The sequence below is a fragment of the Malaclemys terrapin genome, chromosome 1 (assembly GCF_027887155.1).
Source record: "Malaclemys terrapin pileata isolate rMalTer1 chromosome 1, rMalTer1.hap1, whole genome shotgun sequence".
Taxonomy (NCBI): domain Eukaryota; kingdom Metazoa; phylum Chordata; order Testudines; family Emydidae; genus Malaclemys; species Malaclemys terrapin.
The window spans coordinates 4,371,430-4,387,078 of NC_071505.1; the positions used below are offsets into that span (position 1 = coordinate 4,371,430).

Here is a 15,649-nt window from a genome sequence, read left to right on the forward strand (position 1 = left end):
ATAGTGGTGTCCCCCAGGGGTCGGTATTGGGCCCAGTCCTATTTAACCATAAATAATCTGGAAAAAGGGGTAAACGGTGAGGTGGCAAAATTTGCAGATGATACAAATCTACTCAAGATACTAAAGTCCAGAGCAGACTGCGAAGAGCTACAAGAGGATGTCTCAAAACTGGGTGATTGGGCAACAAAATGGCAGATGAAATTCAATGTTGATAAAAGCAAAGTAATGCGCGTTGGAAAACATGATCCCAACTATACATATAAAATGACGGGGTCTAAATTAGCTGTTGACACTCGAGAAAGATCTTGGAGTCATTGTGGCAGCCTCTATTTGCCAGAAGCTGGGAATGGGCGACGGGATGGATCACTTGAGGATTATCGGTTCTGTTCTGTTCATTCCCTCTGGGGCACCTGCCATTGGCCATTGTTGGAAGACAGGATACGGGGCTAGATGGATTAGTCTGACCCAGTCTGGCTGTTCTTATGTTTGCCCTGCTCCCCACCCCTCCACCAGCCATGGAACGGTAACCAGACCCTCTGCACTAAAACCTGCCTTGACCATGAAAGATTAGCGTGGGTCTGACCCCACCTTTACAAGCAATTTGAGCCAGACCCAGGTCTGTGTACCAGGCACCCGGCTGTCTAGCTGCTGACACAGGAACGGACTGGCTGGCAGGACCGTGTCGTGCTCCGCTGCGGGTTTGGTACACAGGGCTGCGGACTTGGCACGACGCTCCACCTGAGGCAAGGTGAGGAGAGCAGCGCCCGGACGCAGCCGGCACAAGGGGATTCTGCTGGAACACCTCCGAGCCTGCTGGGGGGGAACCTCTGAGCCCAGCTTCCAAGCAGGGGCCCGGCTCAGAGGAAGCGCTGGTGCTTGGCACCTGTAAAACTGCCCAGGCCAGAGCCCCAGGGAAGGGAACGTGGACACAGCTGGGCCTGCTGGGGCTTTGTTGGAAGTCAGGCAGCCTGCGCCTCGGCCATGACTAACTCGGGGGGGAGCGGTTACTGCTGAAGCTACGACCCAGCGGTTACAAATGGTCAGGACGGGGCGAAGCTGCCAGGCAGCGGCTAAGTCGTTAAAGCTTCAGGCTCCCGGCTGGAACGAACAGGGGTTCGGCTCCCAGCTGGCCTGGCTCTGCTGTAGAGCGTGGCCCCAATGGAGCCGGGACCAGCAGGGGCCCTACCCCCAGTCATAGGGCTGGAGCCATAACCGGGGCGGTTTCCAACGCACGCTGGTGTACGCTAACGGCCAGGCCTGCAAACGCACCCCAGGCAGAGACTCTGTAGGTCAAATGCTGCCTGTGGGCCCAGCCCCACGGGGGCCCTTAGTGCTGTGATTGCTACGCACGTCGGAATACGATCTCGGGCCCTGGCTGCAGAAACGTTTCAGTGAGCGCAGGAGCTCGGGGCGGGGCAGTTCAGCTTGTGCTGAACGCTCACTGGGCCGGCTCCCTTCCTGTCCTCCTGATGGGGAGCGTGGGGGGAGCCCCACACACACACACACACACACGGGCGTAGGCAAGTGGTTGCTTTTATTAACAGCTGAGCACTTCCCTTGCTGCGTCTCTGGGCCAGGCCAGTTCCTGGGGGCCGTGACGCCAGCTCCCGGATACTGTGACTCCTTCACGCCCGCAGGCTCGGCCGGGCCTGTCCTTTCAGCAGGCCCCAGCACCTGCTGCCCACCACCAGGCAGTTCTCCTAAGTGCCCAGGGCGGTGGGTCTAACAGTCTCTTTCCTCCATCGCAGGCCTTGCCTGTCCTGCAGTGCTCTGGCAAGGTGGGGCCTGGCCCGCAGCCTAGTGTATTCCCAGCAGGTGGTGGTGTGGGCCAGCCTCCATCCATCCCTGCAGGAAGGGCCCTCTCCCGCCTGCCCCTTTGGGGTCCACAGCTGGGAGGTTGGCGTGGAGCGGGCAGCTGAGCCGGGCAGCCTGCGCCGACAGATCCAGCGGACCATCGCCCTGTAGAGGTCAGTTTGCCTCGTCTCCCCCTCCTCGGGGCTGGCGCGCACGGCCAGGCTCCCCCGGGCGCCCGTCAGGAGGGAAGGGAAGTGGGTGAGTGTGCGCGACGTGCCCACGTCCTCACTGCTGCATGCTGCTGGCCTGCATCGCCCACGGGCCCGGGCCTGGCTCCAGGTTCGAGGCCGGGTGGGCCTGCAGGCTCTGCTGGTTTTGCCAGAGCTGATGCAGCTCCTTGAACTGCTCCACCATCTTGTCTTTCAGGTCCGGATGGGAGATCTGGAGGCGGATGCTGTCTGCCGACCAGGAGAGCTCCCCAGAGAACATCTCCAGCAGGATCCGGGCGGCCACTGGCACGACCTGGGTGGCAGACAAAGAGCAGGCAGGAGCTAGCCCGCTCCCCTCTGCAGCCGGCTCACCCCTGCCCCTGCACAGCCTCAACCCCCCACATCCTGGGGCTGAGTCACCCGGCCCCTCTCTGGAGTCCCTGCTCCCAGCACGTTATCTTCTCTCCACCTGCCCCCTGCCGGGTAACAGCCTACTCTTGCTGCTGCGTCTCCACCCCTCCCGGCAGGCCAGGGCTGCGATTAGGTCGTAAGCTGCACGGGGCAGAGGCCTTGTTTAGCACTGTTCAAATATCTGAGCTTGTCCCCGGGAGGGGAGTGGCGGAGAGGCCGGCGGCACCAAGGGGCCGGCTGAATGAGGGAGCAGCGAGGAATCGGTGACCGAGTTTCCCGGCCAATGACTGATCAGTCACCCAGCTCCCAGCTCGAGATGCTCTGGTGACCCCATGCTTGGGAAGGGAATCGCACCCACCCCTGGCCCTCACAATCCCCCTTTGCAAGCTGTAGGCATCTACCCATCCCAACCACTCGGCCTTCCCTGGGCTGTTGCTGGGGGCCCATTGGGGTCTGCTGGCTCATGCAGTCCGGGGCTCGGGCAGTCTGACTCCCCGGCTTGGAAGGGCCACAGTTCCATGGCTGGCGTGTCCCGCTGCAGGCTGGGAAGGAGCAAGGGGGGAGATGGGCCAAGCGGGGAGAGGGTGGAGGGTCCTTAACAGAGCCAAGCCAGCAGACAGGACCCCAGCTAGCCCAGTCGTGAGCCCTAGGCCCTGCTCCCAGGGGCGAGAGCAGACGTGGAACCCTTACCTGGACGGTGATAAGTTTCTTCTCCTTCGGCTTCTGGTCCGGCCACTCCTCTCCGAAGCAGAGGAAGATTTCGAAGGGGGGCGGCGTGCTGGTCTGGCCCTTCTGGAACAGGATGAGCCCTAGGGAGCCCCGCAAAAGACACGGCATGAGGGGCAGGGCCCCCGTGGCATTTCCAATGCCCTTCCCTCCCCAGCATCTAGCGACACCGCCCCCAGCCGCGTGGGAGGAGACAGGGCCAGAGGAGAGGGGCCCTAGGGGACTGGCAGCCAGGGAAGCTGGGGGCAGAGAAGCCATGTGGGGAGGCCGGGGCTGGGGCCGGGGAGCCAGGATGTGGAGGGCAGGGCTGGCCCCTCCGCTCACCGTTGAGGAAGTTCTCCAGGCTGAAGAGTTTGATCTTCCTCTCGCGCTCGATGGGGTTGGGGCCGGCCCGCTCGCCGGCGCAGGGCCCCGTCCAGAAGACCTTGCACTGACACAGCCGGACGGCGTAGATGTCTTGGCCCTGCAACTCCAGGATGAGGCCCCGGTCCATGACGTCCAGCAGCTGGTGGGTGTAGAAGCGCTGCTTCTCGTTGGGGATGTGCTCGGTGCTGGGGAAGCGCACCTGCTCCAGCGTCACGGGCCCGAAGAGCTCCACCTGCTCGTGCGTGGGCTCCAGGCTGCTGTGGAACAGCCGGCACCCGTGGGGGTTGCTGATGGTCAGGGAGCTGGCCTGCCGCCCGCGGTAGTGGAACTTGAGCTCCAGGTCGGTCACTGGCCGCGGGGAGAGCGAGACAAGCCCGTTAGCCGGGGGAATCGGGCGGGAGAGCGCCCGGGGGGCCCTGATAGTCCTGTGCTACCATCACGCCGCTACCTCCCCCCGCGCTTTCCCCCCGGGCCCGCTCCCGTCGCGAGCCGCGCACCGGCATGGCCACGGCGCTAGGCGCTGTCCGGACCTAACGGCATGCAACCCCCGCCCCGGAGAGCTCGCAGGCCCGGTGCCCATGCACCAGACTAGAAGGGGCAGTGCCAGGATGCGGGGAGGGCGCGCTAGGCGCCGACGGGGAGGGCAGCCCCAGGCTGAGCGGGATCTTACGTGGCAGCATGTGCGGGCTGATGAGCAGGTCTGGGATGAACTGTTCCATGGGCTGCAGAGACACGTCCCCGGGGGGCAGGTTCTGCAGGCTGCCCGGCCCCTCCAGCGGCATGCTCCCAGCCGGGCTCTGGGCGGGCAGCTCCCCTGCTGCGAAGGCGCCAGCGGCCGGAGGCGCCGACACGTCCGGGTGGAGGAGTTCCCGGGCGCCCAGCGGGGGGAAGGCGCCGTTCCCGCAGGGGTTGGGATATGGGACTTTCTGCTTCAGCCACACGTAGGAGGGGAGCGGCTCCACGCCCTGGCTGGGATCTGAAAGCCACCAAAACACACTGGCTCAGGATCTGCCCGGCAGCCCAAGCCAGCCGCGGGCAGGGCCCTGGCATCACCAGCCGCACCCAGCTCCAGCCAACGATGCCCAACTCCCAGGGCTCCCTCGGCACACGGCCCCTGCTCTCCGGCAACCCTGGTGCAAGATCCCTCCCCCTCACAGAGAGCAAAGGAGGAAAACAACTGACCCTTCCGGCTGGGAGCTGGGTCCTTTAGTGCCCCACACGGGATCGAGGGTAAAAGAGGGGCAGCCCCCAGCCTGGAGTGGGGTCTCGCTGTGTGAGCTGAGCCCCTGGGGCACTTTGGAACCCGGAACCCACTGCTTAGGGGACAAACCCAGCCCGTGACCAGGGGGAAGAAGGGGAAAACCCCGTGTCTCTCCCCACAGCTTTCAGGCCCCCTCTGCCCCACTTTGCCCCAATCGGCTGGAGGTGGCTTGGGCACAGAGCAGGGGGAGCCCATGGGGCTGAGCCGGCAGCCCCTTCTCCTCCCCTGTGGGGGGTCCAGGTGGGGCAGGGGCGGAGGGGGCAGACGCAGGAGGGAGGACGGTGTCGGGAGAGGGAGGTGCTCAGAGCCCCATGAAACACACGAGGGTGCTTACGTGGTAAGACTCTGCACCAAGCTTAGCTGGCCCTGGGCGGCTGGGCTGCAGTGACCCCGCCAATGGGCCGGGGCGAGGCCGAGAGACACCCTGGCTAGCGTCCCGACCCACCAGCTGGATGAGATCATCCTGCTTCGCTGCTCTCCCTGGGGCCCCTCACAATCCCCGGCCTCAGGCCACGCCGGCACCTGGCAGCCCCAATGGCCTGTCACAGGGCACCCAAGGGATGGAGGGATTTAACCGGGCAGCAGAGGGGCCTTGTCCCTGGGGCTCGGTAGATCGGGGAGCAGACTAGCCCTGCAAATCCTGCTAACCCCATTCCCACATTGCCTGGCGCCCCGGACTGCCCCCCACCCCGCACTCACCCGCTATCGTCAGCGTCGTCATTTTCTGCAGCTGCGAGAGAGACAGGAGGCGCTCGGTTACTGGGGGAGGGACAGACCCAGGGGAGGGGGCAGAGTAGGGCAGCCAACTTTCTAATCGCACAAAAGCTAACAACCTTGCCCTGCCCCTTCTCCGAGACCTCACCCCTGCCCCCGCTCACTCCATCCCCCCTCCCTCTGTCGCTCGCCCTCCCCCACTCTCACTCACTTTCACCAGGCTCTGGGGTGGGGCCAGAAATGAGGGGTTCAGGGTGTGGGAGAGAGCTCTGAGCTGAGGCAGGGGGATGCACAGTGGAGGGTGAAGGCTCCGGCTGGGGGTGCGGGCTCTGGGGTGCGGCCAGGGATGAGGGGTTGTCACGGAGTATTGGGGGACTCAGGGCCCTGCACCCCCGGCTTCCTGCGATTCACCATGACTCTCAGCCAGCCAGTAAAGCAGAAGGTTTATTTGGATGACAGGAATACAGTCCAAGACAGGTCTTGCAGGCACAGACAACAGGGACCCCCTCCGTTAGGTCCATCTTGGGGTCCCAGGGCATCCCAGCCCAGCCCCCCTTGGGAGGTCAGAGCCATCTCTGCCTCCCAGCCATCTCTCCAGCCTGCTTCCAGCACCCTCCTTCAGCGACCCCTCCCACAGCCTTTGTTCAGTTTCCCGGGCCCCGGAGTCACCTGGCCTCCAACCCCTTCCTGGGTTCTCATGTTACAAGCTCAGGTATGTTCCCTCGGGCAGACTCCCATCCCCCGATGCAGACCATCCTAGTCACACTCCCCTGTCAGCATTCCCACACCCCAGCAAGAACAGTCCCAGTTCGTCACAGGGGTTTGGGGTGTGGGAGGGGGCTCAGGGCTGAGGCAGGGGGGCAGGGTGCAGGAGTGGGTGCAGGCTCTGGGAGGGGGCTCAGGGCTGGGGTCAGGGTGCAGGTTCTAGGAGGGAGTTTGGGTGTGGGAGGGGGCTCAGGGCTGGGGGTTGAGGTGCAGGAGGAGGTTGGGGTGCAGGAGGGGGTGCGGGCTCCGGGAGGGGGCTCAGGGCTGGGGCAGGGGATTGGGGTGCAGGAGGAGGTATGGGGTGAGGGCTCCAGCCAGGGGGCACTGACCTCAGGCGGCTCCCGGAAGCGGCCGGCATGTCCGGCTCCTTGGCAAAAATGCGGCCAGGTGGCTTTGCGTGCTGCCCACTCCTGCAGGTGCCGCCCCCTCAGCTCCCATTGGCTGTGGTTCCTGGCCAATGGGAGCTGCAAAGCCAGCACTCCTGTTGGAGGCAGCACGCGGAGTCTCCCTGGCCGCCCCTGCGTCTAGGAGCCAGACGTGGCAGCCGCTTCTGGGAGCCACACGGAGCCAGGGCAGGCAAGGAGCCTGCCTTAGCCCCGCAGCACCGCCGACTGGACTTTTAACAGCCCGATCAGCAGTGCGGACGGAGCTGCCAGGGCCCCTTTTCGACCGAGCGTTCCACTTGAAAACCGGACTCCTGGCAACACGAGGGCAGTCAGCCCATGCAGCCGAAGGGATTCCCGCACCCCAGAGGCACGGCAGCCTGCCCAGGGACTAGCAGACCCAGCGCTGTTCGGCAGGTGGGGCGAGCTCAACTTTCTGCCCTGGGTTTTCGGGGGACACTCAATAGAAAGCTCTGGCAGCCTGCGAAGTGTGTACTGGCTAGTAGCCTGCCTGGCCCTATTGCACCAGGGGCACGGTGCTCACAGGCCCTGTCTGGCACCCACACCCATGCGCAGGCCGGCTCCGCCAACCCCCTCACTCACCTCCTCCTCCTCCTCGCCCGGGCAACAGCTGTGATCGTCCCCGGCCAGCGAGTCTGCAATGGAGACGGGGGGAAGGGGGAGGGATTAGCAAGTCACACATGGGGGTCACGTGGCCCATTGGCTGGGGAAGTCACGGGACCTGTTTGCTGGGAGGGTGTCATGGGGCCTGTTAGTTAGGGGTGAGGCTGGGGTCACAGGGCCTGCTAGCTGGGAGGGGCGATGGGGCCTGTTTTCTGGGTGCAGTGTGGGTGTCTGGGGTGCATCACGGAACCTGTTAGCTGGGTCGTGGGGGGTGGGTCACGGGACCTGTTTTTGGAGGGGCTGGGGGGTGTCAAGGGACCTGTTAGCTGGGTTGTGGAAACTGGGTCACAGGGGCTGTTAGCTGCGTGGGGTGAGGGTGTGGGGGGGTCAGGGGGCTGTTTTTTGGAGGGGGCTGGGGTGTCATGGGGCCTGTTTGCAGGGGGGGTAAGGGTGTGAGGGGGTCGCGGGACCTGTTAGCTGGGTTGCAGCGGGCGGGTCAGAGGGCCTGTTTGCTGGGTGGGGTAAGGGTGTGAGGGGGTCGCGGGACCTGTTAGCTGGGTTGCAGAGGGTGGGTCATGGGGCCTGTTTGCAGGGGGGGTAAGGGTGTGAGGGGGTCGCAGGGCCTATTAGCTGGGTTGCAGCGGGCGGGTCAGAGGGCCTGTTTGCTGGGTGGGGTAAGGGTGTGAGGGGGTCGCGGGACCTGTTAGCTGGGTTGCAGAGGGTGGGTCAGAGGGCCTGTTTGCTGGGTGGGGTAAGGGTGTGAGGGGGTCGCGGGGCCTGTTAGCTGGGTTGCAGAGGGTGGGTCAGAGGGCCTGTTTGCTGGGTGGGGTAAGGGTGTGAGGGGGTCGCGGGGCCTGTTAGCTGGGTTGCAGCGGGCGGGTCAGAGGGCCTGTTTGCTGGGTGGGGTAAGGGTGTGAGGGGGTCGCGGGACCTGTTAGCTGGGTTGCAGAGGGTGGGTCAGAGGGCCTGTTTGCAGGGTGGGGTAAGGGTGTGAGGGGGTTGCAGGGCCTGTTAGCTGGCTCCTGTGAGGGTGTGGGGGTAGGGTTGCCAACTTTCTAGTCACACAAAACTGAACACCCTAGCCCCGCCCCTTCCTGGAGGCCCTGCCCCTTCCCTGAGGCCCCATCCCCCACTCACTACATTCCCCCTCCCTCGGTGGCTCGCTCTCCCCCACCCTCACTCACTTTCACTGGGCTGAGGCAGGGAGTTGGGGTGCAGGAGGGGGTGAGGGCTCCGGCTGGGGGGGGTGCAGGCTCTGGGGTGCAGGCTCTGGGGACGAGGGGTTTGGGGTGCAGGAGGGGGCTCCAGGTTTGGGGGGGCTCAGGGCAGGGGCTCGGGGCGTGGGCTTACCGGTCAGCGGCGCTAAGGCAGGCTCCCTGCCTGTCCCGGCTCCACGCTGTGCCCCGGAAGCGGCCAGCAGGTCCGGGCCCTAGATGCGGGGGCCAGGAGGCTCCATGCGCTGCTCTTGTCCGCAGGCACCGGCCAATGAGAGTGCGGAGCCGGTGCTCGGGGCGGGGGCAGCGCATGGACACCCGTGGCCCCCCCGCCTAGGAGCCAGACCTGTGGCCACTTCCGGGGCGCAGCGCAGAGCTGGGACAGGCAGGGAGCCCGCCTTAGCTCTGCAACGCCGCCGACTGGACTTTTTAACGGCCCAGTCGGCGGTGCTGACTGGAGCCGCCAGCGTCCCTTTTCGACTGGGCGTTCCTGTCGCAAATCAGACACCTGGGCACTCTGGGGGGGAGGGGTGTCATGCGGGCTGTTAGCTGGGTTGCCGGGGATGGGTCACGAGGCCTGTTTGCAGGGTGAGTTTTCTGGATGGGGTGTCATGGGGTTTGGTAGCTGGGTGAGGTGAGAGTGGGGGAGTCACAGGGCCTGTTAGCTGGGTTGCAGGGGCGGTCACAGGGCCTGGTGTTTGGAGGGAGCTGGAGGTATCGTGGGGCCTGTTTGTGGGGTGTTTGTTGGGTGGGGGCACAGGCAGCCCCCCCAAGCGCTGAGGGGCTCGCGAGGCGGCCCCGCCCAGCCTCTGCAGCTCTGAGGTGGGGCCGCCGAAGATGGGAAATAGGCCATAGAAGCCCGGGCGGGGGTGGGGGGTTATCCTCCTTGCCCCCCCCCTCAGAAAAAAGGACCCGACCCTCATTTCTCCCAGGAGCCTCCTTTCCAGGCACCCTGCTTGTCCCCCAGTTCCCCTCCTCCCCCGGCCCAGTCCCCCTTACCATAAGAACATAAGAGCGGCCATACTGGGTTGGACCAAAGGTCCATCTAGCCCAGTATCCTGTCTCCCAACAGAGGCCAATGCCAGGTGCCCCAGAGGGAATGAACAGAACAGGGAATCATCAAGTGATCCATCCACTGTCGCCCATTCCCAGCTTCTGGCAAACAGAGGCTAGGGACACCATCCCTGCCCATCCTGGCTAATAGTCATTGATGGACCTGTCCTCCATGAATTTAGCTAGTTCTTTTTTGAACCCTGTTATAGTCTTGGCCTTCATAATATCCTCTGGCAAAGAGTTCCACAGGTGGACTGTGCATTGTGTGAAAAAATACTTCCTTTTTTTGGTTTTAAACCTGCTGCCTATTAAGTTTATTTGGTGGCCCCTATTTCTTGTATTATGAGTAGTAATAAACAACACTTCCTTATTTACTTTCTCCACACCAGTCATGATTTTATAGACCTCAATCGTATCTACCCTTAGTCAATAGACCTCAATCGTATCTACCCTTAGTCATCCCTGTTCCAAGCTGAAAAGTCCCAGTCTTATTAATCTCTCCTCATACGGCAGCCGTTCCAGACCCCTAATCATTTTTGTTGCCCTTTTCTGAACCTTTTCCAATTCCAATATATCTTTTTTGAGATGGTGTGACCACATCTGCACGCAGTATTCAAGGTGTGGGCGTACCATGGATTTATATAGAGGCAATATGATATTTTCTGTCTTATTATTTATCCCTTTCTTAATGATTCCCAACATTCTGTTCACTGTTCTGACGGCTGCACATTGAGTGGATGTTTTCAGAGAACTCTCCACGACTCCAAGATCTCTTTCTTGAGTGGTAACAGCAAATTTAGACCCCCTCACTTTATATGTATAGTTGGGATTATGTTTTCCAATGTGCATTACTTTGCATTTACCAACATTGAATTTAATCTGCCATTTTGTTGCCCAGTCACCCAGTTTTGAGAGATCCTTTTGTAGCTCTTCGCAGTCTGTCTGGGACTTAACTATCTTGAGTAGTTTTCTATCATCTGCAAATTTTGCCATCTCACTGTTTACCCCTTTTTCCAGATCATTTATGAATACGTTGAATAGGACTGAGCCCAGTACAGACCCCTGGGGGACAACACTATTTACCTCCCTCCATTCTGAAAACTGACCATTTATTCCTCCCCTTTGTTTCCTGCACTCTACCCCAATATAACACAGGTTTGCATACAAGGCGGTAAAGCTCTGACATGCTGCTCTGAGCAGCGTGTTAAGGGTGCTGGGCCAGGCCGGGGTCGACGGGTTCAATAAGGGGCAGAAGGTCTTGGGGGTGGTCAGGGGCTGGGTTGTTAGCTGGGTTGGGGGGCAGGAGCTGTGGGAGGGCACTTTTGGGGGCCCCGCAGTCCCAGAGTGGCCCGGGGGATTAACAGGGGGCCAGGAGCAGCCCGCTCTGCTTCCCTCGCTCCGGCCGCAGCCGTGTCGCTCGGGGGAAGGGATTTCCCCCCCCCCCCCCCCCCGCAGTCACTGGCAGCGGGAGAAGTGGAGCAGCCCGGCCCCAGCCCATTCCACTCCGCCAGCTCCCAGCCGCGGCGCTCCACTTCCTACTGCAGGTGAGTGCGGAGGGCATCCTTTCTCCAACCTCCCCGCACTCACTGGCGGCGGGAAGCGGAGCGCCGCGGCTGGGAGCTGGCGGAATGGAGGCGGACTAGGGCCGGGCTGCTCCGTTTCCAGCCGCTGCCAGAGAGTGCCTGTCAGGGGGCCAGGGGAGGGGCGGATAGGGGTCGGAGCAGTCAGGGAGCAGGGGGGTTGGGGAGGGGGTGGGGTCCTGGGGTGATTAGGGAGGGGGGTCTCTGGAAGGGGCTGTCAGGGAACAAGGAACGGGGCGGGGGGAGCAAGTTTTATATAATGCAGTCTCCCCTATAACGCGGTGAGATATTTTGTCTCCCGAGGACCGCGTTATATCGGGGTAGAGGTGTAACTAGTTACCAATCCATGAGAGAACCTTCTCCCTTATCCCATGGCAGCTCACTTTGCTCAAGAGTGGTGCAGGACCTTGACCCAGGCTTTCTGACCGTCTAAGCAACTCTATGCACTAGATCCCCCTTGCCCGGGCTGCTGGTACCTCCGTTGGGCTGGTGGCCCTCGTACACCTCGTAGATCTTGTAGGGCTGCATGGGCGTGTCCTTGGTGCCGTCATAGATCAGCTTGAACTCGCGGCTCTTGTTGAGGGCGCAGCGCAGGTTGGCTTTCCACTTGGCTGGGTCCGGCTCATCTACCCCTTCGTTGTACTTGCCGGTCTCCTTGGCCCAGGCCTGGGAGGTTGGGATGCAGGGGGTGGTCACAAACATAGGTCAAGCCCCAGCCCCAGTGCTAGGAGCCCGGGAAATCCAAGCTTTCGCCTGTCCGCTGATGAAAGATTCACTCCTGAACTGCTCTGTGGCTAAGCGGTGACAAGGGGCAGCTGGGGAGTGGCCCAGGGAGAAGGCAGCTCGGAGACGCTCTCCCGACAGAACATGTAATTCACTGGCAGGCCAACACCAGGGCCAGAGCCACCTTCTGCAGTGACACTGGCTGGCATAAAATGCCACGGGCTTCCGGGCCTGTCCGACAGCAGCACATCACCCTTCCGCAGCTGCGTCTGCAGGGCAGTTCAAAGAGGGGTGCGGACATCATGCGTCCTGCTGCGAGGCGGGTATGATCGGCCCTGTTTCATGGGTGGGGGGAGGGCGGGGGAACTGAGGCCTTTTAAACACCTCAAGAGACGGCTAACTGAGCGGCCTGGCTAGCAGAGTGCATTCTGGGACACCGTCCCGTGAGCCTCCCCGCAAGGGGGCAGAGGGACCCGTGGTCTGCTCCAGTGTGTCCCAGTTGGGGGTCACGTCACATTGTGCGCGTGATCCAGCCAACCCCGTTCCTTACATGTCAGCTGGGTGCCATGTGCCCCGAGGGGTACCCCACCCCAGCCTGGCGTCCCATGGGCCCCTGGGCGCTCACCTTGAACACGGTGTTCTCGTCGTCCTGCGTGGGGACGTGCCGGGTGGCATGGCGCCAGGGGATGCAGAAGAGCTTCCGCTCGGGGTTCACCCACTGCAGGCCTGGGTACTGGTTGCTGTTCACTTGGGCGATGAGCCAGGGCTTCAGGCGGATGCGACGAGGATGCGCGTTCATGGCGACTCACGGGGCTACGCCGGCCACCACCCTGTGCACTGAGAGAGAGGAAGAGGCTGTTACGGGGCCAGGGATGCAGGGGAGAGGGCACAGCTAAGGGGAAAGGAATGAGGGAGGGGGAAGGGCAGGGATAATAGTAGGGGGGGGAAGGCAGAGTCCACCCTTCCCCGTTTTTCACAGACTCACAGATCTGTCAGGCTGCGAGGGACCTCGAGAGATCACCAAATCCAGCCCCCTGCGCTGAGGCGGGACCAGGTATACCTGGACCATCCCTGACGGGGGTTTGTCCAACCTGTTATTTTTTCTTTATTCAATTCAATTTTATTAAATCGCCTGTGACTAAGGTGAAGATTTCGTCCCGGTTATTATTTGTAAAAGTCACGGACAGGTCACGGGCAATAAACAAAAATTCACGGAAGCCGTGACCTGTCCCTGATTTTTACTGAAAATATCAGTGACAAAATGGGGATCTGTGGGTGCCCACACCACCTGCAGCAGGTCAGCTGCATGGCGACTAGGAGCTCAGGGGGTCCCCATCGCAGATTGTGGGTCAGCACTCCAGGGTCCCCCATCGCCCATGGCTGGGAGCTCGGGGGTTCCCCCACCACCCGCGACGGTGGGAGTTGCGGGGTACCCCCACCACCCACAGCAGCAGGAGTTGCGGGGTACCCCCACCACCCGCAGCGGCGGAAGTTGCGGGGTTCCCCCACCGCCCACAGCGGCGGAAGTTGCGGGGTTCCCCCACCGCCCGCAGCAGCAGGAGTTGCGGGGTACCCCCACCGCCCACAGCGGCGGAAGTTGCGGGGTTCCCCCACCGCCCACAGCGGCGGAAGTTGCAGGGTTCCCCCACTGCCCGCAGCGGCAGGAGTTGCGGGGTTCCCCCACCGCCCACAGCGGCGGAAGTTGCGGGGTTCCCCCACCGCCCGCAGCAGCAGGAGTTGCGGGGTACCCCCACCGCCTGCGGCAAGCTTGGAGCTCTGGGGGCCGCCAGAGGCGATGGGAGGACCCTGAAGCTCCCCACCACCGCAGGCTGAAGTCACGGAGGTCGCTGGAAGTCATGGATTCCGTGACTTTTGCAACCTCCATGACTAAATTGTGACTAAGCCTGATCTATGACACATCTGCTGCGAATACAAAAGACAAACCTACAAATCTAAAGTCACCACAACATCTATATCCGTGTTTCTCAACCTTTTCGATACCATAGACGGGCTTGCTGCCTTCCTAAACTGTGTCAGGGGATCTCAGGGACCGGCACCGGTCCACGAACCGGTGGGTGAGAAACACTGATGTATATGATCCATTAAAAGTCAATCAGAGCCTAATAAAAACTCTCTTCTTCAGCGCAATACTAAAAGGACAAACATTGCCACCATTTTGATTACTACCAGGGACTGAGAAGAAACTAAAAACATTATCTTTGGAGATGGTGATCAAAGCTCGTTTCCTATACAAGAGGTAAAATCCCGCGTGCTCTCAGAAGCGGGAAAATTCGACAATCCAAAAGAGAGCGAGCTAGATTCTCCAGCACTCCAGATTTACATGGGCAAAACCGAAAATGGGAAGAAACGTTTCGACAGCTTGAAGGACAGCGGTTTCCATGGTTTGGCATCTTAGCTGAGTCTGTGCCGTAAGCAACGGGGGTTTGAGAACTCATTCAAATATAGTTCAAAGACATGGGCCATCTTCAAAGGAGAAAACCAAAAGGCAAACTTGGAATCATGAATCATAGCCAGATGTTCTTCTGGGGGATGGGCTGTCATGCTCTGTCCGAGTAGCTGATTACATCAATTAAAAGATATCGACAATAAAGTGAGTAGCAGAAAAACCCAACAGAGTGTTATGCCAGGTTGTTCCTCCATCTCCTGGAGGCAAAGAAGGGGCAGTTTATAATCTGGAAGAGGACAGATTTTAAAGCAAAATATAAGAAAATCAATGCACACTGCTCTACTACTTACAGAAAGAACACCCAACTCGGCATGTAAAAACGAGGCAGGTGTAGGCTTTGAGAGAAATAAAAGTCTGTGCAAAAAAATATTTTTAACAATCTCTAAGGCCAAAATTTGTCCCCTTAACCAAATTTCAACCCCATACACCATAAAATAAATAAATAAATAAAATCTGCAATATTATTTTTGCATTAAAAATTCTTAGTGCCGGGGGCAACTCTGTTCCCACCATATGAGTGTGTAAAAAAGAGCAGAGCTAAGGGCCTTTTGGTTTAAGCCTTTATGATAAGGGGACCAGTGGTCTGAATGATAAAACTTTATCCCTACACTCAGGCTAGGTCTACACTACGTGAATAGCGTAGCTGAAGTTGCGTATTTTAGGTCGACTTACCTGGCTGTGAGGACGGCGGCGACTCGACCGCTGCCGCTCTGCCGTCGACTCCGCTTCCGCCTCTTGCCGCGGTGGATTTCCGGAGTCAACGGCAGAGCGATCAGGGATCGATTTTATCGTGTCTTCACTAGACGCGATAAGTCGATCCCCAATAGATCGATTGCTACCCGCCGATCTGGTGGGTAGTGAAGACGTGCCCTAAGTAAAAGCAGAGACTTGTTCCACAGGGTGGTTTCCACTCAATTTGCAGGGGGGTTCGTCCCCAAAATCATGATCTTGATCTTATAATTAAGTTACAATGAGAGTTACCATGAGAGGGAAAACAAGATAATAACTGGAGGAGTTCGTGATCAAACAACCCCGTTATCAGCATATAATGACACTGGGATAGGTCGACTCTTAATTTGTGGCGGAGAGAAATTACCTTCCGTTAAAACATCCACCACTTTATTAATACGTAAATTAAAAAGAAGAGGAGCTAGAAGGCATCCTGGGCGTACTCCCCTAGAAACAGGGGAAATGTTGAATTTAGTTCTGACCCTAGCCATATTGCCCTGAGCTAGGGCCTCCAAACGAGTCAAAAGTCTCAGATTGTTACCCATCCTTCTTAACATCAGCCAAAGTTTGCCATGATCAATAGAACCAAATGCCATCTTTAGATCTATGAAAGCAACATACACTTTAGTA

At 60.1% G+C, this 15,649-nt stretch overlaps 1 protein-coding gene across 5 annotated transcripts in view; it reads right to left on the bottom strand.

Annotated features, from left to right (window-relative positions):
* Window positions 1-1,518: 1,518 nt before the first annotated feature.
* Window positions 1,519-15,649, bottom strand: part of IRF5 (interferon regulatory factor 5) — a 46,820-nt gene continuing 32,689 nt past the window's right edge. For all 5 annotated transcript variants that reach the window (XM_054010454.1, XM_054010368.1, XM_054010533.1 and 2 more), the window contains 8 exons: window positions 12,449-12,660; window positions 11,577-11,766; window positions 7,233-7,285; window positions 5,467-5,497; window positions 4,177-4,482; window positions 3,465-3,854; window positions 3,105-3,223; window positions 1,519-2,316 (listed from right to left, as the gene is read on the bottom strand). In XM_054010454.1, the coding sequence (XP_053866429.1) occupies window positions 2,080-2,316; window positions 3,105-3,223; window positions 3,465-3,854; window positions 4,177-4,482; window positions 5,467-5,497; window positions 7,233-7,285; window positions 11,577-11,766; window positions 12,449-12,622 (1,500 nt within the window). In that variant the 5' untranslated portion in view covers window positions 12,623-12,660 and the 3' untranslated portion in view covers window positions 1,519-2,079. The remainder of the gene's footprint in view (window positions 2,317-3,104; window positions 3,224-3,464; window positions 3,855-4,176; window positions 4,483-5,466; window positions 5,498-7,232; window positions 7,286-11,576; window positions 11,767-12,448; window positions 12,661-15,649) is intronic.